At 41.7% G+C, this 25,036-nt stretch overlaps 1 protein-coding gene across 1 annotated transcript; it reads right to left on the bottom strand.

The window, feature by feature from the left end:
* Positions 1 to 997: 997 nt before the first annotated feature.
* LOC142384449 (myosin heavy chain, fast skeletal muscle-like) lies at positions 998 to 11,721 on the bottom strand. Its single transcript, XM_075470700.1, has 41 exons — positions 11,698 to 11,721; positions 11,424 to 11,467; positions 10,908 to 11,129; positions 10,689 to 10,832; positions 10,430 to 10,586; positions 10,309 to 10,336; positions 10,117 to 10,228; positions 9,937 to 10,029; positions 9,793 to 9,856; positions 9,607 to 9,705; positions 9,413 to 9,516; positions 9,191 to 9,329; positions 8,946 to 9,064; positions 8,488 to 8,637; positions 8,231 to 8,401; positions 7,822 to 8,125; positions 7,624 to 7,688; positions 7,441 to 7,528; positions 7,224 to 7,341; positions 7,018 to 7,141; positions 6,522 to 6,662; positions 6,182 to 6,433; positions 5,852 to 6,094; positions 5,592 to 5,768; positions 5,366 to 5,511; positions 5,192 to 5,282; positions 4,716 to 5,105; positions 4,495 to 4,621; positions 4,283 to 4,401; positions 4,006 to 4,202; positions 3,598 to 3,781; positions 3,320 to 3,485; positions 3,105 to 3,229; positions 2,689 to 2,997; positions 2,398 to 2,601; positions 2,183 to 2,308; positions 1,930 to 2,100; positions 1,731 to 1,835; positions 1,524 to 1,619; positions 1,287 to 1,418; positions 998 to 1,098 (listed from the first exon to the last, which is right to left on the bottom strand). The coding sequence occupies exons 3-41, from the start codon at positions 11,112 to 11,114 to the stop codon at positions 1,078 to 1,080; spliced, it is 5,808 nt and encodes a 1,935-aa protein (XP_075326815.1). The 5' UTR covers positions 11,115 to 11,129; positions 11,424 to 11,467; positions 11,698 to 11,721; the 3' UTR covers positions 998 to 1,077.
* Positions 11,722 to 25,036: the final 13,315 nt, after the last annotated feature.

Genomic DNA, 25,036 nt, shown 5'->3' with positions numbered 1-25,036 from the left:
ACTTTAATTTAGTCAACAGACTGAAACTTAGACAAATAAGTAATCACAAGTGCAATAACCATGCAATTATTTATTTGTTTTTTTATTTATTTGTTTATTTCAAGGATAGCCCCTTGAGATGCATCATCTCATTTTCGAGGGGATCCTTACAAAAACATATATATAATCATCAGTAGTATGAGATCATTATTACAGGTAAGTCCAAAACAAGATAAAAAACATTTAAACAAAAAAATACCATACTACACACACACATCCACAATCACTCACACTTAATGCTCCCCTCTCTATTATGTATTGATAAATACATAATATCGTGCAGCTAATGCACATGACACCATTTTGTTCATAGTGTAAAAAAAAACAAAAAACTTGCATGTGTGTATGTTTGTTTGCAATATTTATATTTTTATTATTCATACTATTGTTGTTACTTTAGCATCTCTAATGCAGGACTGTAATGAACCAATTGTCCTGCTTGAATTCAGAACATGTATCTAAATCATGTTGACTTGTATATGAACTGACAGGTTTAACCTTTTTAACCTTTTGTATACCCAGCTTAATATATTTTTGGCAACCTCGTTTTGGTTTTGTGGCTGAAATGTCTCTGATCAAAGCCCTTTATTTAATTAAAGGTAATTAATGATCTTTTTTTCATTCTTATAGTGTTTTTTTTAAGTTAAGTTCATTGTCACACATTTCCTCTGTGCTTTTGCCATATTGCCAGTTCCATTACTTATCTGGACCAGTTTCTTAGCTGTAGATACCACATTTATCTCAGTAAATTGTTTTACAATTTTCAAATCATGTGGTACAATGTGTCGAAATCATTATGATTTATTTCTCTAATATTTGGTGTTTCTCCAAACAAACTAATCTGTATTTCTGACTGAAAATTATTTGGTCATGTAACCTAAAATGTTATTGAATTATTTTGGCTTGAGTTCTGTGCTATTGAATGGAGAAGAAAAATATAGTAATATAGACAGCAGTGTAAGAGCAGCAATATTCTTTATTGTTTCAGAATGAATGACATCATATTATATGATACATTTCTAAGAAACACAATGTGCTTTACTCAGCAACCTCCTTTCCCTGTAAAAACAAAGAAAAAGAATGTGGATCAGTGATGTTTAATTTTGACATTGTTTTAGATTTAAGTTTGATTAGTTCAAACCTTACATCAATTAAACAGGACACAAACAGTTTTGAAACAAAGCCTGAACACTGAATTCTATCTGCTTTAACAAACTTACATGCCCATTAAAGTGATATATATTTACCTTGCCAGAGTCACGGCTCTTTGCCCTCAGCTTGTTGACCTGAGACTCTGCAATGTCAGCACGCTCCTCTGCCTCCTCCAGCTCATGCTGGATCTTCCTGCACTTGGACAGATGAGCATTGGCCTGCTCCTCCTGGAATACACGACAGAATAAAATGCTTAACGTTGTAGAGGAATTGAAGACCGACAACATATGCAATACATCAAGTAGTCGTATGAAGACAACTTTTTTCCTTACCGCCTCCTCAGACTGCCTCTTATAGGCCTTCACTTTGAGCTGCAGCTTATCAACCAGATCCTGCAGCCTGGCAACGTTTTTCTTGTCCTCCTCAGTCTGTAATGGAAAATGTGAATTTAAATGTTTCATTTTTTGTAAAGACAAGGATGGAATTAGAATAATATGTACTGTTTGTGTTCAGTGTTAATGTGATTGTAATGTGGTTACCTGATAGGTGAGCTCCTTCACTCTCCTCTCATATTTGCGGACACCCTTAACAGCATCAACACCACGTCTCTGCTCAGCCTCAACCTCTGACTCCAGCTCACGAACCTTCAGAAAATGAAAAAAAAAATGTGTGAATTAGAATCTGTGAGTTTTTGTATAGATTTGTTCCACCTCAGAAATCTCAACATAATCCTCTTACCCGAGACTCAAGCTTCTGGAGCTGCTTCTTGCCACCCTTCATGGCCAGGTTCTCAGCCTCATCCAGACGGTGCTGCAGGTCCTTAACGGCAACCTCGAGGTTCTTCTTCATCCTCTCCAGGTGAGCACTAGTGTCCTGCTCCTTCTTTAACTCCTCAGCCATCATAGCAGCCTAGAAAAAATAACATTTATGGATGAAATGTTTTCAAAGCTTAATAGCAGTTTAAAGGAAAACAAATTGAATTTAAACTTACATCAGTGATGGCCTTCTTGGCCTTGTCCTCGGCATTTCTTGCTTCCTGAACACTATCATCTACTTCACCCTGGACCTGAACCAGGTCAGACTCGAGCTTCTTCTTGGTGTTCAGAAGACTTGTGTTCTAAAAGATAAGATTTAGCCAAGTTATTTTTTGCCTGACTGAATGGTTTAGATTTGTGAAATTTCAGAGAAGTTGTCCAATTTTTTTACCTGAGAGTGCAGGAGTCCAACACGCTCGCTGGCGTCCACCAGTTCCTGCTCAGCGACTTTGCGGCTCCTCTCTGTCTGTTCCAGAGCAGCTCTGAGTTCCTCAATTTCAGCCACCATCAGACCGTTCCTGCGCTCCACCATAGCAGCTTGTTCCTTAATGTCTTCCTGGGCTCTGACAGCATCATCAAGGTGCAGTTGAGCATCCTGAAAAAAAAACAACAACAACATTTAAGTCCCATAATAACCAACATGTCATCTAGGTCCCTGCCACGGCTCTGTGTCTGACAATACCTTGAGCTGTGCCTGCACATTCCTCAGCTGTTTCTGGGACTCAGCAGCCTGGCGATTGGCATGGCTCAGCTGAATCTCCATCTCATTCAGGTCTCCCTCCATCTTCTTCTTGATCCTCAGGGCATCGTTCCTGCTCCTGACCTCAGCATCCAGAGTGCTCTGCATGGAGTCAGCAATCCTCTGGCTGTTCCTCTTGATCTGCTCCATCTCCTCATCTTTCTCTGCAAGCTTCCTGTCCACCTCACCCTTAATCTGGTTGAGCTCCAGCTGGACACGCAGGATCTTAGACTCCTCGTGCTCCAGAGTTCCCTAACGATATCAAAAACAAAAGTATTTACTCTGTCCCCAAAGATTTTACAGAGGGTGTTGTCAGAACTGGACATTTCTTTTAAGAAGAACTCGAACAAAAAATTTACCTCAGCCTCCTCAAGAGCTGTCTGGATCTCAGACTTCTCTGTCTCCACCTGCTTCTTGGACTTCTCCAGCTCATGGATGCTCTTGCCAGTCTCACCAATCTGTTCAGTCAGATCTGAGATCTCCTCTGCAAAGACATGTTTGAATAGTTTTTAGTTTACATGTAAAAAAATATAATAATAACACAATGAGCAGACACAATCTGGTCACAACTCACGTTGCAGGTTCTTGTTTTCACGCTTCATTGTCTCCAGCTGATCCAGGGCTTCCTCAAAGGAGTTCTTCACCTTGAACAGTTCAGTGCTCAGAGTACGAGCCTCTTTCTGAGCTCCCTCAAGCTCTGCCTGACCCTCCTCATACTTCTGCTTCCACTCTGCCAACACCTAGATAAAAACAATTTGTACGCTTGAGTTATTTATTGATACAATTCATACAATACATTGATAAATGAATGAATGGGTTTATATCTTTGTCGCCCAAGGTCATTGATGCTACCTTGTCAAAGTTCCTCTGCTTCTTGTCAAGATTGGCAGCGAGCCCATTAGCTCTCTCCACATCAATCATGAGGTCCTCCACTTCACCCTGGAGCCTCTGTTTGGTCTTCTCCAGGGAAGCACACTTAGAGTTCACAGCCTCAATCTGTTCCTCAGCCTCCTGGAGACGCTGGGCCAGCTTTTTCCTTGAATGAAGAATAGCAAGATTGATCTTTGAGTGGATATACGTATCAGTTAGTTTATAAAGAATTACATATTTTATGGCTTAAGAAAAAACATTGCTGTTATTGTTTGAATGTCATGCTCTTAATTCACAAATTTGAAAAAGTGTATAGATTTGTTAAAAGCATACTGAAGCTAGCAAAATGTTTTAAACTAAAAGCTATTGTTTTATTTGAAAGTTACTCACTTGGATTCCTCAAGCTCCTCAGTGCGCTGGATAGCATCAGTTTCATATTTAGTTCTCCACTGAGCCACCTCACTGTTGGCCTTGGACATACCACGCTGAAGCTCAGCCTTGGCCTCCTGCTCTTCCTCAAACTGCTCCCTCAGCAGATCACAGTCATGGCGGGCTGATTGCAGTCCATGGGCAAGAGCATTCTTAGCCTGGTTGAAACATAAAAATGAATTAATAAAATTTCTAAATGACAAACAAGTTAGAGCATACACACTTAAATGTGTCTTACCTTGACCTCCTCCTCAACCTGCCTCTTCAGCTCCTCAATCTGCTGTGTGTAGGCCTGTTTGCCTCTAGTCAGCTGAGAGACGAGGGCCTCTTTCTCCTCAATCTGGCGGCTGAACTCACCTTGTGTGAAAACGGTCATCAGAGATTAGTTTGTGTAAATTTTCGTGGTCATACACTGAAGCTGTGTGCAGTGAAATATTGTCTGGTGCATACCATTTTCTGTGAGGAGACGAGCTTTCTGTCCACCCAAGTCATTGAGCTGACGAACATTCTCATCAGACTTGGTCTTAATTTCGCTAAGTTGGTCCTCAAGAGTACGGCACATCTTTTCAAGATTACCCTAATGTGGAGGACAGAAATGGAATCAGTCAGATTTTACCTATACATGTCTTCATTTATTTGATTTAATAAGTACAAATGAATGCGTTGTGTACCTTTGCTTTAGCAACAGCCTCCATGTTGCTGGAGAGGTCATCGATCTCCATCTTGTATTCACTCTTTTCTTTCTCAAGCTTCTGCTTGACACGCTGCAGGTTGTCGATCTGTTCTCCCAGCTCAGCAACGCTGTCAGCCTGCTTCTTGCGCAGAGCTGCAGCAGTGGCTTCATGCTGCAGAGTAGACTCCTCAAGGTCACGACGGAGCTTCTGGAACTCAGCTTCACGCTTCTTGTTCATCTCAATCTGAGCTGCAGTGGCGCCGCCGGCCTCCTCCAACCTCTCACTGATCTCCTCGAGTTCTCTGGACAGGTCGGCCCTCTGTTTCTCAACCTTGGCACGAGCAGCACGCTCAGCCTCGATCTCCTCCTCCAGCTCCTCAATACGGGCCTGTTGGGTGTGGATATATTGTCCTTCAGTAATCTTTGAACTTTCAATACAGAGTACTGTGTGATTCAACACAATTAATCAGTCACCTGAAGCTCCTTGATCTTCTTCTGAAGCTGAGCGCCCATTGACTGCTCATCCTCAATCTTGCTGAGGAGCTGGCTGATTTCAAAGTCCTTCCTATGAAAATATGAATGTGCATTGTGAGAATTCATACATGTCGAGAACCACACTGGAGTTTGAAAAAAAGAATCTACTCCTACTTCTTAATTTTCTCATCAGACTGCTGCTTGTCATTTTCCAGATCCATGATGGATTCCTGGGCCAGTTTCAGATCACCCTCCAGCTTTCTCTTGGCTCTCTCAAGGTCCATGCGAAGCTTTTTCTCTTGCTCCAGAGAACCCTCAAGCTGAAAAATGATGTGGGATTGTTGTTATCAGGTTCAATAAGAATCTTGTTTTGCCAATCTAGGAAACTTTAGAAACTTACATCATCAACTTGCTGCTCAAGCTTGGTCTTGGCTTTGGTGAGAGTGTTGACTTTGTCTTCCTCAGCCTGCAGGTCATCCAGAGTCTGCTGATGAGCCTCCTGAAGGGCTTTCTTCTCCTTTGTCAGTTTAGCAATGCTCTCATCCTGAGAGGCCATCTCCTCAGTCAGGTTCTTCACCTACATGTCCAAGAAAGATGTTGTTATCACTTGATGGCACTCTGTTCTATCTGATCTGCACGAACAGTTAAAAATGTCCAAACCTTGTTCTCGGTGGCATGTTTCTCCTTTTCCACTTTGGCCAAGGTAAGCTCCAGGTCATCAATATCCTTTTTGAGCTCAGAGCATTCATCCTCCAGCTTTCTCTTCTTGGCAGTAAGCTCAGCATTGATTTCCTCTTCATCCTCCAGTCTCTCAGTTGTCTCTTTGAGTTTGGCCTCCATCTGAATCTTGCTCTTGATAAGTCCCTCACATCTCTCCTCAGCATCTGACAGATTCTCTCCTTCCTAGTTTACATTTGAAAAAGTAGATTTGCACATTAACATTCCACAAAAACCATAAAAAAGTACAGCTCCTGATTGATTTCTACTCACAGATGCAACTTGCAGCTGCAGATCGTTCTTCTCCTGCAGAAGAGACACCATCTTCTCCTCCAGTTCCTTCTTCTTGGCCAAGGCAGTAGCCAAGTCGTTTGTCATCTTCTCATAGTTCTCCTTCATATTTTGCAGCTCCTTCTCAGTCTCAGCACTCTTCAGGAGAGGCTTGATCTTGTAGTACACCTTCATCCATGGCCAGTGTTTCACATTCATGAATGAGCGCACGTTGTACTGGATGGTATAGATGGCCTCCCTGTGGACACAAAGTTTCTGTTATAGACAAATGGACTTGATCATTTCAACCATGACTGAATGTTCATAGTTTTCTATTTTCCACATGCCTCCTCTCCATCATCTTGACAAACTCCCTCCTCATGAGGTAAGCACGGGCAAGAGCCTGAGTCATTGTGACCAAAGTTGCCAGCTTTTCATCTCTCATCTCCTCAAGGACACCCAGAAGACCAGCCTTGAAGAACACCTGAACAAACAAAGTATTGAAACATCTTGTGTCTGCTATATATACTAAACAACAAAAAGACTCAGAGAACTTACACAATTAATCAAGAAAACATTTTCAGAGATGCATGCAGTTGTGCTGAATTCTTGTCACTGTTTGAAAGGAAACTGCTCCTGGCTGGACCAACGAGAAATGTTTGTTTCAATTTATTTAGATTTTGAAGCCCAGCCTTTTAGCACCCTCCACATCTTTTCATTTGCTGTCCCTCCTATTCCCCATCTAACTTTTCAGTAAAATAGATTGATGCTAAAAGAAGAAAAAAAAAGGGATTTTGACATATTATCCTTTGTAACAAAATATTTATTGAAAAATTTACCTTGGTGTGTCCGAATCTGTACTCATCATGATTAACATCAATTGATCCAAGCAGCTTCTCTGAGGCCTTCTTGTTGTCAATGAACTGTCCCTCAGGGATGACGCTGGCATTCAATACCTTGTATCTTTTATGAGAGAGTTGATGGTCTCGGTTATCATTTTCATAGTTTTTCAAGAACAGAAGTGTAATAAACATAGAAAGTGTACCTCTGCTTGAAGTCACCGTAGAGGATTCTGCTGGGGAAACCTTTCCTGCAGATTCTGATACCCTCCAGCACACCGTTACACCTGAGCTGGTGGATGACCAGGAAGTTCTCCATCAGACCTGTAGAATCAGATTTTCTCCGTTAGTGCAAGTATAAAAAACAAAATGAAATGGATCAAACCAGTACACACCAACGATAAAAGAATATATCTTTCATACCTGGAGTCTTGGACTCATTGGGAATCAGGCAGCGCACAAAGTGAGGATGGGTGCTCCTCAAGTTTGTCATCAGCTTGCCCAAGTTCTCCTGTTGTATGTACAAAGTAGAGAATTTTTGTCATCAAATCCAAGAAAAATGGATGTGAGCATCAAAAGACTTTTAATGTATTTTTCAAACCTTACCCTGAACTGTGAAGACACCGTCTGCATAGAGCCACCCTTCTTCTTGCCTCCCTTCTTGCCAGCCTCTGTATTTCAGAATGTGATATCAATTGGAAACTTTGTGTTAGAATATGAGACTTCAAATTTACATTGAACACACACAAAAATATAAAGTAAGTAGAATCTTCCAAGTACAGTTTACGTTATCAAAAATCATACCCTCAGGGGCAGCAGGAGGATAGAGAACAGCCAGCAGTTTGCATGAGGACTTCGTGTACAGCCCCAGGACAGACTCGTTCAGTGGGTCCTTGTTCTTGTCCAGCCAACCAGCGATGTTGTAATCCACAGTACCAGCATAGTGCACCAGGGAGAAGTGGGCCTCAGCCTTGCCCTTTGCAGGCTTTGGCTTCTCAAAGGCTTTGGTCTTGCCAAGATGCTGGTCATACAGCTTGTTCTTGAAGGAAGTGTCACTAGCTTTGGGGAACATGCACTCCTCTTCAAGGATGGAGAAGATGCCCATGGGCTTGAGTAAAGGAGAAAGAGATAAGGTGTGTCATGAATCAACAGTACCCCTCTGTCACGCTGTAGTAATACCTTCACAATATAGAATCATGAGCTTAAAGTATACCTTTTCAATCAGCTCAATGCAGGCAGCCAAGTCCATACCAAAGTCAATGAACTCCCAGACAATACCCTCCTTCTTGTACTCCTCTTGCTCCAGGACGAACATGGTGTGGTTGAAGAACTGCTGCAGTTTCTCATTGGTGAAGTTGATGCACAGCTGCTCCAAGGTGTTGAACTGTGAATGGACAAATCATTAGTTTTAGTAAGAAAACCCACTGTCATGAAAATAATTGGATGTTTAATTAGAGGAATAAGGCCTACATCAAAGATTTCAAAGCCAGCAATGTCCAGGACACCAATGAAGTAGTTTCTTTGCTGCTTAGTGTCCAACATCTGGTTGATACGGACGACCATCCACAAGAACATCCTCTCATAGATTGACTTGGCCAGGGCAGTCACAGAGTTATTCACCTAAAGTAAAACAAGACCATGACTTGATGAATGTCGGCCAACTGTTTTGTAAACAGCAAGATCACCGAACCTGCTTCTAGGCTTGTAAGATTCACATTATATATATTCTCTATTAAAAAAAGCATCTCTGATGGCAGTTGATTTGTAATGAATGCACTCAGTGTTCAGTGGAAAAGTAATAAGTACGAGTAAAGGGAAAAGTGACATTCCTGTTATCTACTAAACTTTAATGTTTTATCTATATGGAAGTAGCATCAGTAACATTTGACTAAATAATGGCATTATTGATATGAATTGCTCATGTTTACCTGAGGCACTGTCTGTCCCTTGGTGACAAACTCATTTCCGACCTTCACTCTGGGATAGCACAGACCCTTCAGCATGTCAGCGGAGTTCAGACCCAACAAGTAAGCAACCTTGTCGGCCTCTAAAAACATTTTATAGTAAACATTTATAGTAAATGCATACAGAATGACACAGTGATTGTCTGTTATGAACATATACTCATGCGGTTGCAAATATTCAGAGCAGATATCCCACATGTCTTTCTCACCTTCATTGCCATCTGGCTCAGCCTGCTCCTCACGCTGCTTCTGCTTGAACTTCATGTTACCATGGTGAAGAACAGCACCAGTCATCCTGTAGATGCTCAGCTTCTCCTCATTGGTGAAGCCCAGGATATCGATGGCATTCTGTTGAAAAGAACAATCCACGTGAAATATAATCATTCAACTTCCACAAAATAACTGATGTTTGAATGAAGAAGATCACTCACATCAGTGGCTTCCAGCTCAACTTTGTCATCAATGCTGGCCACAGTGATCTGACCCATGCTGCACATGGGGAAGTCATAGGGGTTGGTTGTGATGAGTGCCAGATCTAAGAATCAAAAAGGGTAAAATGGTCAACACGTTGTTTTATAGGATGACTGAGATTCCATTTGACACGGCAAGAACTCAGCCTGCTTACCAATCAGCTCAGGTATGTGGGCTGTCATCATCTGGTAGAAGATGTGGTAGCCTCTCTCATCAGGAAGCTGGAATGTCACTCTAGACTTCTCCAGCAGATCTGTAAATTTTGTTCATTAGTCTCATGTTTTGCTCCTTTAAGACTGTTAAATGGATTCCCCTTAATTATTACATGAAAACTACTTACATGTCTCAATATCAGCACTAGCCAGTTTGCCGGTTGTGCCGAAATGAATTCTGATGAATTTACCCTGTTTGGAACAAAGGAATCGTTAAAAGTCCACCCACATGGGAAATGTTGAACAACATGGAGAAACAATTCCATACTTACGAAACGTGAAGAGTTGTCATTCCTCACAGTTTTGGCATTACCATAAGCCTCCAGCAGGGGATTGGCTGCAATGATCTGATCCTCCAGTGAGCCCTATAATCCAGTTTTAAAGAAATGACATTAGAAAAAGATTTTCATCTGTAAATATTCTGTATTTTTAGAAATGTTGTCATAACACACCTTGAACTTGCTTGGTTCTTTCTTTCCGCCATCTCCTCCGCCAACAGAGATGGTGGCAAAGTACTGGATGACACGTTTCGTGTTCACAGTCTTTCCAGCACCAGATTCTCCTCTGGGTATAGACACAGACTTGTTAGTATTTGATCAGGATATTCAGTTGATATGAATAAAGTCAATGAATGTGAGACTTACGTGATCAGGACAGACTGGTTTTCCCTATCTGTTAAAAATAAGAAATGGAGATATTCACTCTGTATGTCAGCCAAAACCACCAAATTCTGTGTGAATAAATTCTTTCATGTTCAGGACATACCAGTAAGCATGAACTGATAAGCGTTGTCAGAGACGGAGAAGATGTGGGGTGGAGCCTCCATACGCTTCTTGCCTCTGTAGGCAGCGACGACTTCAGAGTCGTACACTGGGAGCCACTTGTAGGGGTTCACAGTTGCACAGAACAACCCAGAGTAGGTCTGAAAGAAATAATAGACATTTTAAGTTAATAGGGTTTAATATTCCTTTCAACTACAGTGACTCTCAATGTTTCTGTTTGCCTTTTAGTGAGTTTGTCTTACGTAGATCATCCATGCTGCATAACGCTCTTTGAGATTATACAGCACAGAGGCTTCATTGAGATAGGTCATCATGGCCATGTCCTCAATTTTGTCATACTTGGGAGGGTTCATCTGAAAGACTTGATCCTCTTTAACTTCCCTCTCCTACAACAGGAAATCCATCACGATTAGAAGGGATCCCGATTAACACCCATTGTAATGTGACCTAAATGTACCAACCTCATCGTTGATCAAGACTTTGACGGTGACTTTGCCACCGTCTCTCTTGGTGATCAGTCCCTTCAAGTACAGCTCTTTAACATCAGACACATAGCAGGCGTTTTTGGAGTCGAATGGTGCGGTTTGAGCCTCAATCCTCTCCCTCTCTGGCTTACGAAGGTAAATGGCAGCCTTGCCATATAAGGCCATCTCCGCGTCCGTACTCATGTTGGTAGCGTATGTCTGAATCAAGTCACATAACAACAGTCTAAGAAGTTTCTTACTCACCGAAGTGTTCTGCTGTTGTCACTGACCAGAAGCTATGGGCTTGTTCTTTAACTGTACAGTTAACTGATCTTCATCAAACAAGGTCTTATCAGAATTAGTATTCAGCTGATATATGAGAGACTGAGCCTGTGGTTCCTACTCTATATGCCTTTTTTTTTTGTAATTTAGAAATTGGAGATGTACACATTTGGCCCCTGATTAAATATACATATCTATGGATTAGAAATAAAAAAAAACTATATTACATACCTTTCCTTTTCCTTATGTAAAAAGAATGTTTTAGTTCCTCCACCCTGTTAAAAAAAACATGTTTTAGTTAGTAAAATAAACAACTAAAACTTAATTGTTAAAACTGTAACCATGCTTACTTTATATAAGAATGGCAGGAAATAGATTTTTAGTTTCAAGTTGTGTGAAAAACAGAATGCATTAAAGTATGTATTACATTTGACACTCTTAATTTATCAAACTATGAATACTTGTTAATGCTTTTAGTCTTAATAGTTCACCATAAATAACTCACCACAAGCAGTAACTTCACTGGTCTTCTACCACACTCTGAGGCTTCTCCTCTACTCATTATATACGATCTATTTTGCATACAGGGCAAATATTGAAGCAGGCTATCTGGCCAAATAAGGTCGTAATGACGACTGATTTATGAGACTAAATATAGAAAAATCTAAGCAAAGTAAATAGCTTATACATTCTTTTCAAACACTGTAGAGGGACTCTGGGTTTCACATTTCAGGAGGCAAATAAAATGATAGCATCAATCAGGATAGTTTGGTGTAGGCAACACCTAATGATATAAACACCTTTGAAATAAATTCAATGAATGTTACTTATCTACTCTGACTTCTTAGAATTAAATTCTCTTACACCAGAACTGATATTCTGAATGAGTTCAGTTCACTATTCAGTTCAGTACTACAATTTAATAAAACAGCCAACGTGAGCCAGGAGAAAACCTTTGGTAATTCTTAGCTTCTAGTTCTATTTACTTTAGTAAAACAACCCAAAGTTCTGTGGCACTGAAACAGCCAAAGAGTTTTGTCTTTTTTTATATTTTTAAAAGTTTTATCCATAAGAATTAAGTGATTATTTGAACCATTTTTTAATCCTCTAAATATTTAGGCTACATGTTTGAGAGGAAATAGATATTGCAAATTGTTGGCAGCTAACATAATGGTACTGAGCCAGGGGCTGGGTACAAATAATTTTTATAGCGTGCTCTAAATGAAAGAGCAAAGAGCAGCTTATTCTATTTTCATGTATATAAAGATTCCAGTGACTTAAAATCTTGTTTTGACTCTTACAGTAAAAGTCAGATCAGTATTCCTCAATTGAAATGTACTTTAAAAAATAAACATCAGTCAGATTTGATTATGTCTAAACTTCAGTAAAGTAAGAAACCCTGGCACATTTTAAACATTTTAACTGTTTACTACAAAGTATCTGTAATAAATGTGTCTGCAAATATTCAGTTGAACATAAAAAGTCCTGAATATTAACAGGTTATAGTATATACTATAGTTTTGTTTTCTGAGCCCAACCTATGTGAGGAGTTGTACATTTATTAATATGTCAGATAACTTGTGATAAACTTGGGGACATGTGTCTTGTCTGTTCAGCATTTGTTAAAGGCCTATCATACTGTATCATGTAATTTAAGAAGTTGTGAAGGCCACTATGATGTGCTTGTAGAAATAGGCGTGTTTCCAGAGTGTGGGGAAGCACAGAGTTTGCCCTTCAGTAGAGGACTTCATAAGTTAACATTGGTTGTAGGGGTGCAACTCCTCGGTTTGGATCGTTCCTCGGATCAGAGTCACGGATCGGATAATTTTTCGGATCAGCAAAAAAAAAAAAGACAAGACAAGACAAATAAATATGTTTTGTCTTTTTGTTTATTAACACTTTTAAGTTATTAAATTGAAATATATAAAATCAACTTAAAGTCCACGATCAACATCTTCTTTTCAACATAATCAAAGAAAAACAACTTAAAGTGCAACATAAAAACACACCGATAGCGTTTGTGATCGCTTTAGCCCGGTCGGATTGTGAAGGAAGGGGCTGCTTAAACACTGCGGTGATGAGCGGTTGTGCTCAACAACTGTTGTGTGGCTTTCTTGTGCCACAGTGCCTACACACCGTCACGGTTTTATCCACCAACCTCTTTCCTTCATTAAATTTGACAGGGAAGCCAAAATGCTCCGAAATGGGATTTAAATGACGTGGGGCGCTCTTCTGTTCCTCCGCTCGCCATGACCACGCTGTGTTGCAGGTTAGGGGTTTTCTTTATGTTAGCTATCGCTATGTCAGCTACGTGTTATGTCCGTGTGGTACCCTAGGCGACAGGTTTGTGTGGCAGCGCGAGTGTATGGAAACAGACAGAGGCAGCAGTTATCGTTACAGTAGTCACCGAAGTCTAGCCTACTTTTATTTTCCATGCCCACTGTTCTACATGTTGTACGCTGAGAACAAAAAATCACAAACGAGCCATAGGACTGTTTGCTTATTGAAGAGGGAACTGTTGCAGACTTTTACCCAGAGCGTGGAAAGTAGCTCTGTCCCTGGAACTAGCAGGAATGGTAACGGCGGTGTGAGGACTGAACATGCGCATATTTTTTTTTTTTCATAAATCAATCCGCGGATCATGTGTGTGCCGAACCGAAATAATTGATCCGAACGGATCACGGATCAATGATGATCCGTTGCACCACTAATTGGTTGAACAAGAAGACTGTTATGATCATAACAGAAGCTTGATTTTGGGATTATGACACATAAAGGAAACATTATTTAGGTATTTGCAGGTCCGTAGTTTTATTTCTTCAAAAGCAAGGTTATATCCTGGTGGGTTCTCTCACTCTCCTATAGAAGAGGTACTACAAGACCCTGAGCCCCGAAAACTGATAACCAGGTTATATGTGCTCTGTTGCCCCCAACTCAGATAGTGAGTGGGGTGATGTGTGGTTGAGCTCTCTCGGTTGTTTGTCGGCTAACAAAGTTAAGGAATTTCAATTAAAAATTACCCACAGACTCCAGATTACACCAGTGCTAAGGAACAAATTTAACCCCACACTTTCCAAATACTGTAATAACTGCAAGATCTCAGAGGGATCATACTATCATTGCATCTTTGACTGCCCCTTTATTAAAGATTTCTGGAGAAAGGTCTGTAAAGACCTGGACCCAACCCCACTGTCTTGTATTCTTGGTTAACATTCTGCACTGAACCTAAATTCTTGTATGCTGAGACTGCTTGATGTTCTTCTATTTGGTGCTAGACAGTGTTTCCTACTTCAGTGTGTCTCTGACAAACCTCCTAAGCTTTCACAGTGGTTGCAGAGTATAAGGGAACGTATTCCCTTAGAAGCAATGACCTACTGGCTTAAGGACAAACCTCTGTTACAAAGTTTATAAAACTTGGAATCCACTTTTAGATTATATTGGTATGGAGAGTGCACAGACTCTACAGAAGGGCCTCTATGGACTTATCTGGTCTGACATTCCCAGAGGGAGCCACACTTGAGTTATGAAATCAACTAAACATCATAATAACACTGTAATACCGGGATATCTGCTTATCCCTTTAACTGATTAACAAATTTGAGCTTTTAATGTTGTTGTATGGTTTCTTTTTGTTTTGGTCCTTGTCTGTACTTAAAGGTAGGGTAGGAGATCCTGGATTTTGAGTCCAGCGAAGCTGCATTTTGAAAATACACCGGTAAAAAGTCCCAACCCTTTTCTTCACTTTCCCCCCGAAGCCACGCCTCTAGAGTACATGAACGCGCACAAGCACGAAGGTTCACGAGCGCTGTTCTGACAGCAAGCATCGATCGTTGCCGTATTTAGTATTTAGTATATGCTAACTATATGTTTATTGATGCTAGGTACTAGCCAAACTAGCTCTAGTTTAGCTTCCTGCCAAGCTTCTGGACGCGGAATTCGTTCACGGAGCAGGGTACGCGCACAGGGGGAAGGAGGGGGAGGGAGGAGCAGATTGCAGTTTGATAGAAGGCATCAGTATCCAATCATTGTGAACGGACCGTTCACAATGATTGGATACTGTTTTTCTAGATTGTACGTTCTAGAGGCCACTAAAACTTTTCATATTTGTGTCAAAACTTTTAATTAATTGGTTGCAATGGGGGTGTGAAGTAGCCTAGAAATCTAGACGCCCCTAGCAGCCGCAAATGGAATTTGCTCCGGGGCTAGTCTAGTCACTTGTGGTCGTTTTGCGAGGTTCCAAATCAAAACTTAATCGAGCCAATCAAATCGTGAGGAGCGGGGTCGGATGCCGGGCTACCTAGTGACGACAGAGGTGCGACGTTTCAGTGTGTAGTTCCAGAGAGAGGTTAAAAAAAAAAAAAAAAAGTTCCAGAGAGAGGTAAACAATGGCTGCACCCGGCGAACAGGCTTTCCCCAGTCGATTGCGAGCATGATGTACCGAAGACGGCGGGCCGATCTTCGTCTCAGTGCTGACAAAACTCTCCGGTAAGGCATTTGAACGGTCAAACTCCGTTAACGGGACGAGAGCAGTCAAAACGGCAAAACCGGAAGTGCGTTACTCACTGCGGCTAGCTTTAGTAGCGCTGAATTCGTGGGAACAAAATTGTAAATAGCCGGTATTTTGTCAGATTTTCAACACCTTGGGGGTCTAAACGACTACTTTCTCGCCTGAAAATGTTTCAAATGTTGCTAAAGTTATATATTTACAGAGTTTAGAGCGTAAGAGAAATCAGCTTTTCAGGCCATAGACTACAAACCACGTCGCGTTGACTACGTAAAACTTCTTCATCGCTCTGATTGGTTGTTGCGCCATCCTATTGCGTGGCGTTGAACTTGACAGACAGCCGTTTATCCCGCCCACACTGCTATCCAGCGTCACTAGACCCCTGTACAGCTTTTTGCTGTACGGGTCTGGCTTGCTAGGCTAGGTGTGAAGAGTATTTCAAGCAATATGTAAAAAAATGTTCCAGAAAAAGATCCCCTACCCCATCTTTAATATTAATCTGTTTTTCAAGTTTTCCTGTTTATTTTGTTTTGTTCTTTCCTTTCTTTCACTGTGTGGGTTTTTGCTGTTGTATGGTTGTTTGTTTGCTTGTTCACCATGTTCTGTGTAATCTGAGGGGCTTTCATGCTTCTGTACAAAGCTTTTTGTGTATAATTTGAAAAAGAAAGAAAGATATTGTTGTGTTGGTTGTTCAGCAGAATCAGACATTAAACCACACAGTAGTATACGGAACAGAGAGCTTCTTTACTTCCTCACTTAAATTTTCATTAAGCCTTTTGATACAGCGCATCCCACAAGCGCCACCCCGTGTCCTGGATCCTAACAACGCATCACATTGAATATATGCATTAAACACATTGCATATGGACACAACATCTTCCCTCTTTGAACAAAGAATACTTCTAGTAACCTAGATGAACCTGACAGTATTAATAATGTATCAGTAACGCTTAACCAAAACCTGAATATTGTAAGCCACATTTCATCTCATTATTTCATAACAAAATCTTTGGTCCAGCTAGGTGCATTTCTAATCCTGACAGGTCTGGACTAGCTATTCAAATTCAATTCAAAATTCAAAAATACTTTATTTATCCCAGAGGGAAATTAAATGTTGATGTAGCTCAATTAAATCAAGGAGTTATTATAGATGCTGATGGCTGTGGGCAGGAAAGATTTCCTGTAGCGGTCCGTTTTGCATCCAAACTGAAGAAGCCTTTGACTGAAGAGACTCTGTTTTCCGATAACAGTCTCATGGAGAGGATGTTCAGGGTTGTCCATAATTCTCTTGATTTTATGCAAAATCCTTCTTTGCATTATTGTCTCCAGAGGTTCCACAGTCGTCCCCAGAACAGAACCAGCCTTCCTTATCAGGTTGTTGAGTCTTTTTAGGTCCCTGGTTCTGATGCTGCTGCCCCAACAGATGACGCAAGAGGAAATGACACTCTCGACAACAGACTTGTAGAATATCTGCAACATCTTGTTGCAAACCTTGAAGGACCTTAGCTTCCTCAAGAAGTACAGTCTGCTCTGTCCTTTCTTGTAGATGGCTTCACTGTTGTGTCTCCAGTCCAGTCTGTTGTCCACATGAACACCAAGGTATTTATATTCCTCAACCACCTCCACTTCCTCTCCCATGATGGAAACAGGGTTTGATCTGACCCTGTTTCTCCTGAAATCTACAATCATCTCCTTTGTTTTGTTAACGTTCAAGATGAGATGATTGTTCCCACACCATGCCACAAAGCGGTCCACCAACTCTCTGTACTCAGCTTCTTGTCCATCTCTGATACACCCGACAACTGCAGAGTCATCTGAATATTTCTGTAGATGACAGGAGCCTGACTTGTACTGGAAGTCTGAAGTGTACAGAGTGAAAAGGAATGGTGAGAGTACAGTCCCCTGTGGTGCTCCTGTGCTGCTGATCACCTGGTTAGACACACAATTCTTCAGTCTGACAAACTATGGTCCGTTTGTCAGGTAGTCATTAATCCAGGTGATTGTTGAGGCCTCCACCTGAGTCTTCTGGAGTTTCAGACGAAGCAGATCAGGCTGGATTGTGTTAAATGCACTGGAGAAATCAAAGAACATGATCCTCACAGTGCTGCCTGCTTTGTCCAGATGACAGTGGGTTTGTTGAAGCAGTTGTATGAATGCGTCTTCAACCCCAACTCCATGGCGATAAGCAAACTGCAGGGGGTCCTGATATGTGCTGGTTTGCTTACACAGGTGGGTCAACAGGAGTCTCTCCAGGACCTTCATGATGTGGGATGTCAGGGCAACAGGTCTGTAGTCATTGATGTCTGAAGGATGAGTTTTCTTTGGTACCGGAACCAGACAGGATGTCTTCCACAACAGTGGTACCTTCTCTTGGGTCAAGCTAAGGTTGAAAAGGTGTTGCAGAATCCCACAGAGCTGCTCTGCACAGGCCTTCAGGACTCGGGGGCTGACACCATCTGGACCTGCAGCCTTGTACTGGTTCAGTCTCTCCAACTGCCTCTTCACCTGACTTCTAGAAACAGAAAAAGTGGGAGGGGGAGGCAAAGGGGACAGCAGCATCTCCTGATTGGGTTGAAGACAAACTAGTGGAAGCAGAAGAATCCATGACTGAGGTGGAGGTGGAGATGTTACAGGAAAGCTGTGGGTCAGAGGGTGGGATGTCTCTTTGGCTGGGAACAGGAGGGGAGGATGGTGAGCTTGTTCCTGAACTGAACCTGTTGAAGAATGTGTTCAACTCATTTGCTCTGTCCAGACTTCCATCCATCCGATCCTCCCTCTGCTTGAGGCCTGTGATCTTCTTCATTCCTGACCACACATCTCTGATATTGTTCCTCTGCAGTTTACTCTCAAGCTTCTTTCTATACACCTCCTTGCTCTCTCTGATCTTGACTTTGAGCTGCTTCTGTATACTCCTCAGTAACTCCCTGTCTCGCTCCCTAAAGGCTCCTTTTTTTCTTGTTCAATAGTTCCTTTAGCTCACTGGTGATCCAGGGTTTGTTATTAGGGAAGCATCTCACTGTTCTGGTGGGGATGGTGTTGTCCACACAGAAGTTTATATAGTCAGTCACACACTCAGTCATGGCATTAATGTCCTCTCCATGTGGCTTACAAAGAGAAATCCAATCGGTTGCATCAAAACAACCCTGTGAGGCTTCTTCAGCTTCCTGTGACCACTTTCTAACAGTCCTTTTTGTGACAGGTAGTCTCTGGACAAGGGGTTTATATGCTGAACAGAGAAAAACAAGGTTGTGATATGATTTACCCAGGAGAGGTCTTGATTTGGAAATGTATGAATCCTTGACATTTGTGTAAAACAAATCCAATGTCTTGTTTTCTCTGGTAGAGCAGCTGACAAACTGTTGAAAAGTTGGCAGTGTAGCAGAGAGTGAGGCATGATTAAAATCACCAGATATTGCCACAAAAGAATTGGGGTGTTGTGTCTGTATCTGAGCAACAACGGAACTGATGACATCACATGCAGTGTCGGCAACAGCTGAGGGTGGAATGTAAACAGCCACCAAAACAACTCCTTCCAGTGGGATTTCTGGCTTCAGTTGTCGAATTATTTCTGCTTTTCCAATGTTAATCAGCTGCTCCCTGTTGTAAACCACCTTGTTGCTATGGTTATGCATCATAACAAAAGAGCAAAATATACAAAAGTATTGGGAAAAATCAATCCAGCTGCACAGCATCCAAGGCAGGAAGGAACAGTTGTCCAAAAAATGCAATTTTTTCCAAGAAAAAACAGGAATGAAATTTAGAAAAAAGAATAAATCTCAATGTGAGGTACAGAGCTACTCCAACGTGCTGCCACCCTCAGCAGCGCATTCTAAAACAAATCAGAGTCAGAGTCAGCTATTAGGTCAGTCCCTGTATCAGTACAGTCCATTGCCCTATCAGAATCCGCATCTGTGGTCACTTCGGGAAGTACGGACAGATGTGAGGAATTCCAGGTTCTTCCATCATCCAACAAGTATGTATCCGGTCCTTTCTTTGTCACAACAGTTCTGGGTTTAGAAAACTTCAGTTCTCCTTTCTTCACTTTCCATGGTTTTCTCACCCTCACTTTGTCACCGGGCTGGAAGTTGGAAGACTTGGCATGTCTTTGCTGATCAGTGTACGTTTTCATTTTCTGTTGTTTACTCTCCACTCTTTCTCGCACAGCTTGCTTAGTTGTTGGTGGGACAGGCATATCGATCACCTGTAGCTTTGTTCTCATTCGCCGGCCATGGAGCAGTTCTGAAGGGGATACTCCAGTGGTGGAATGAGGAGTTGCTCGGTAGTCCCTCAGGTAAGTTCTCAGGAATGACTTCCATGGTTCTCCTTGAATGGATGCAGTTTGTAAGCAGTCCTTAACGCATCTGTTGAACCTCTCAACTTCTCCATTAGCTCTTGGGTAGTACACTGAAGATCTCAGGTGTTGTATTCCACTCTCTTTGAGAAAGTCAGCAAACTCAGCAGAGAGAAATTGAGGACCATTGTCACTTATCAGCGTCTTTGGATGTCCTTCTCGAGAGAAAATGGCAGTCAGGAACTTTATGATAGTGGCTGTGTCGACACGTGGAGCAAACGCTACTTTAGGCCATTTACTAAAGTAGTCTACCAGTGATATGGCAAACCTACAATCAGCAGTGGCTTTCTCAAACGGGCCTATGATGTCCACGGACACCTTTTCCCAAGCAGCAGTTGGTAGGGGAACTGGTTGGAGTGGAGCATCATGGGTGACAGTTGTTTTGTCATTCTGTTGGCAGGTTGAGCAGTTCTTAATGCACGTTTCTATCTGAAAGTCCATTTTGGGCCACCAGTACAACTCCCTGAGGCGCTGTTTGGTACGCACAATACCCTGGTGGGTTTCATGGGCTAGAACAATGAGTCTTTTCTGCAGTGACTCGGGTACGAGCAGTCTGTGAGACCCTCTGACGATGCATTCATTCATGACAGCAAGCTCATGGCGCATTTTGAAGTATGGCTGTAAGTCAGGATCGAGTGTAGACATCCGTGACGGCCAGCCTCTCTGTATCTGTGCACGGAGTTTAGTGAGCACTGGACAGTCACTGCATTTTGAACGAAAGTCTTCCTCAGACACAGCACTCAGGTCAGTGAGTATGGCAGCCACTGACTCAATCTCTTCTGCAAATGCATTGTCAGTTTCAGGCAGTGGAAGTCTCGACAGGCAGTCAGCAACCTGGTTCAGTGACCCAGTTCTGTATTCAACATCGTAGTCAAACTCCAAGAGACGAGCAGACAATCTGGCAATTCGGAGACCAGCACGGTTGTTGCCTTTGGTAGTCAGCAGCGTGGTAAGTGCTTGGTGATCAGTGCGTAACAGGAATCTTCTTCCCCACACCCATGTCCGCCATTTTTCAGCAGCCCAGACGCAGGCTAGCGCTTCCTTCTCGACGATAGAGTATTTCCTCTCCGCATCAGACTGCGAGATGCAAAAGCAACAGTCTGCTCTGCACCATTACTGTCCATCTGAGTCAAGACTGCACCTACCCCATAATCTGAGGCGTCTGTTGATACAATGGTTGACTTACTGGGGTCAAACATCACCAGCGCAGTGCTATGCACAATCAACTGCTTGACTTTCTCGAATGCTGCTTGAGCTGTCTTGTTCCAGTGGAATGAGCAATTTTTTCGAAGAAGAACTCTCATGGGCTCAACGACAGTTGCATAATTTGGCACAAACTTGCTGTACCATGCACTCAGGCCAAGGAAAGAGCGCAAGGTTGCAGGATCGGAAGGAGACGGTGCATTCAGGATAGCAGCAACGTGAGAGTCATCTGGCAGCAGACCTTCTGGTCCAATCTTTTGGCCAAGAAAGCTTAGGGTCGTTTGACGGAGTTGGCATTTGTCAACATCGAGTTGCAGTCCAGCATCGTTGATTCTGCGCAACACCTCCCTCAGGTTGGCATCATGCTCCGCCTCTGACGATCCATACGTGAGGACATCATCAAGGTAGCATTGCACCCCCTTTGTGCCATTGAGACTCTGCATCATCATCTTTTGGAAAGCTGCTGGGGCTGAACACAGTCCATACGGAACCCTGCAGTACTGGTACAGTCCTTCATGTGTAATGAAAGCAGTGAGCCCCCTACTCTCTTCATGCAGTGTCAGTTGATGGTAGGCAGATTTCAAATCCAGAGTTTAGAACATCACTGCACCACGCAGTTCTGACAGAATGTCCTCGATCAGTGGCAATGGATGGCTATCCATGATCACGGCCTTGTTGAGTTCTCTCAAGTCCTCACACATGCGTATGCCACCATTTTTCTTTTTGGTGACCACAATTGGAGAGACCCATTCAGACGCATCAATTTTCTCAATTATGCTGTTTTTTTCAGGTACTTGAGTTCCTTGGAGACAGCCTCACGAACTGAGAGAGGTAAATGTCGGAGACTCTGTCGCACTGGCTTCACATCAGGCCGAAGCTTCACTTTGTGCACAAAGTTCCTCGCACATCCAAACGTGGCAGGTGACTCACCATCATGTTCACGATGAGTAGGTGGAGCTTTGGCTTGGTGGAGCGTTGCACAGATTTTTGACGCCTGTGTTAGTAACTGTCCTCCTTTAATCTGCAGCTGGAGAGCAGTAACCAGGTCCATGTCCAGTATAGGTGTCCCTGTCTTCACTATGTAAAAGTCAGTGGAGACATGATACAGCGCATCCCACTAGCGCCACCCAGTGTCCTGGATCCTAACAACACATCACATTGAATATATGCATTAAACATATTGCATATGGACACAACAGATATGTTTAAAACAAAATAAAACAACTGGTGATATATAATATCTCCTGTTAGATCTCATCAAAACTCTGGCTTCAGCATTTTGGATCAGTTGGAGGCTTTTCAGAGAATCTGTGGGACAGCCCAATAATAAAGATTTACAGTAGTCCAGTCTTGAAGTAACAAATGCATGGAGCAGTTTTTTTTTCATCACTCTGAGACAGGATGTTTCAGATTTTTTGACAATATTATGAAGGTGACAGAGGACAGTCCTATAAACCTGTTTTATATGTGTGTTGAAGAACAGAGCCTGTTCCGAATTAACTCCAAGGTTCCTCACTGTTATACTAGAAGCCAAGGAAATTCCAATCTAGAGTAATTATATAACTAAACAGTTTTCTTCATACCAGTACTAAAGAAAACATCTTCAGTTTTTTCTGAATTTATAAGCAGACAATTCAGTTATCCAGGTTTGTATATCTTTGAGTCATGCTTGAAGTCCACCAGTTTTCAATGGTTGATAAAGTTGTGGAGAAAAGTTAAATGCTGCTTTGCGCTCGATTTCATTCTCACTGCAAAGTCAGCCTGGAAACCACCGCCCTTATTTTTGCCAGAGTTTGGGAACCAATCACAGAACGGGGGGGCAGCAAGACGATGACGACGTCTATGGCTACACCGAAGCTTGTAGAGTGTTAATCCAACATGGCAGCGGACACAACGTTACCGTTCGACGCAGCCTTAGAAAGTGTTTCAGGGTAGATTCACCCTAGGGTCATTTGAACCGTGACATCCAGCCAAGTAGCCCACCCGAAGTTTTTCCGATATTGGCTGAACATCAGCTGAGTTACTGAGTTATCCCGAATAGCTTAGTACAAGCGCTAACGGACCCTGGCAGTATCTCCAAAATTGCCACACTAAAATCACATGCCATGACACCAAATTTCTACAGTAGTACAAATATGGTCTGTACTCACAAAACGATGCATTTGGAAGTTTGTACATAGTCCAGGAGTTTATTATTATTATCAACACAAGCCTGATAGCTTTTCTGCTGCTAAAGCTGCGTCGACGTCACTTCTGGGAGCTGGGAGCTTCAAAGTAAGATGAGGGTTGATCTACTACTGTAGACAACAAAGCAAGGCTGCTCAATTTCTCCATTATCAAAATAAATTCACAACTCTACAACATAAAAATTCATGTAGAATATAGCATATAGGCCTACTTTGTTGTCAATTTAAGTAGCTTAGAGCGAAAGTTTACTTTTATTTTACTTTTTTTTCTTCTTCCTCGTCGAATTTCTGTCGTCATCTGGTATAAGTGATACAATTGGCTATGAATCGCGCGCAAAGCAGCATGGGAAGAACCTGACGTCATTTGATAGACATTCGTAGCGCCCAATAAACGGCTCTAGGCATTCGTAAACCACGCCTCAAATACGAGAAAATGCACACCTAGTTCCCAGACCACCATCTCATCGAGATTGTGGATGCGTCAGCCAGGCTAGTCCTGGACATATGCCAGACCATAATTATCCCCGCTCAATAATTCCACTTTGCATTCCATATTTTGAAAGTACTGGCACCTAAAGGCTTAAAATTTGGGCTAAAAAGTTCAAATTGGCAGCTAAAGGGTACATTTTTTGAAAATAATTGAAAACTTGGTAGTTATGATCAGAACTGAAGTGGAATATAAGATCTATGAAAAAAAAGCGGACAAAAATATTAACATATGATGTTTTTGTCCCCTTTCAGAAATTAAGTTGTGTTTTAAATCAGGTATGAGGGTTAAACAAACATAAATATTTAAGCATGTACACAGTGTTTAACTGGCTGTTCAGGATACTTAAGAACAGCTTTAATGGTGCAGCTGATGCTATTTTATCTAATTAACTTCATGTGGCAAAACTATAAAGTTAGAGTAACTCATGTTTGACTGAGATGTTTTAGTAATGTCAGTTTTGTTTCATATGTTCATGCAGCTGTATAATTTCTCCTTCAAACTTTATTTTAGTCAACAGACTGAAACTTGGACAAAGAAGTAATCACAAGTGCAATAACCAGGCAATTATTTATTTATTGTTTTTTTTGTTTTGTTCAAGGATAGCCCCTTGAGATGCATCATCTCATTTTCGAGGGGATCCTTACAAAAATATATATATAATCATCAGTAGTATGAGATCATTATTACAGGTAAGTCCAAAACAAGATAAAAAACATTTAAACACAAATATACCATACTACACACACACATCCACAATCACTCACACTTAATGCTCCCCTCTCTATTATGTATTGATAAATACATAATATCGTGCAGCTAATACACATGACACCATTTTGTTCATAGTGTAAAAAACAAAAAAAAACTTGCATGTGTGTATGTTTGTTTGCAATATTTATATTTTTATTATTCATACTATTGTTGTTACTTTAGCATCTCTAATGCAGGACTGTAATGAACCAATTGTCCTGCTTGAATTCAGAACATGTATCTAAATCATGTTGACTTGTATATGAACTGACAGGTTTAACCTTTTTAACCTTTTGTATACCCAGCTTAATATAGTTTTGGCAACCTCTTTTTGGTTTTGTGGCTGAAATGTTTCTGATC

Source organism: Odontesthes bonariensis, chromosome 7, assembly GCF_027942865.1.
Source record: "Odontesthes bonariensis isolate fOdoBon6 chromosome 7, fOdoBon6.hap1, whole genome shotgun sequence".
NCBI lineage: Eukaryota > Metazoa > Chordata > Actinopteri > Atheriniformes > Atherinopsidae > Odontesthes > Odontesthes bonariensis.
This window is presented reverse-complemented; position numbering and strand designations above follow the sequence as displayed.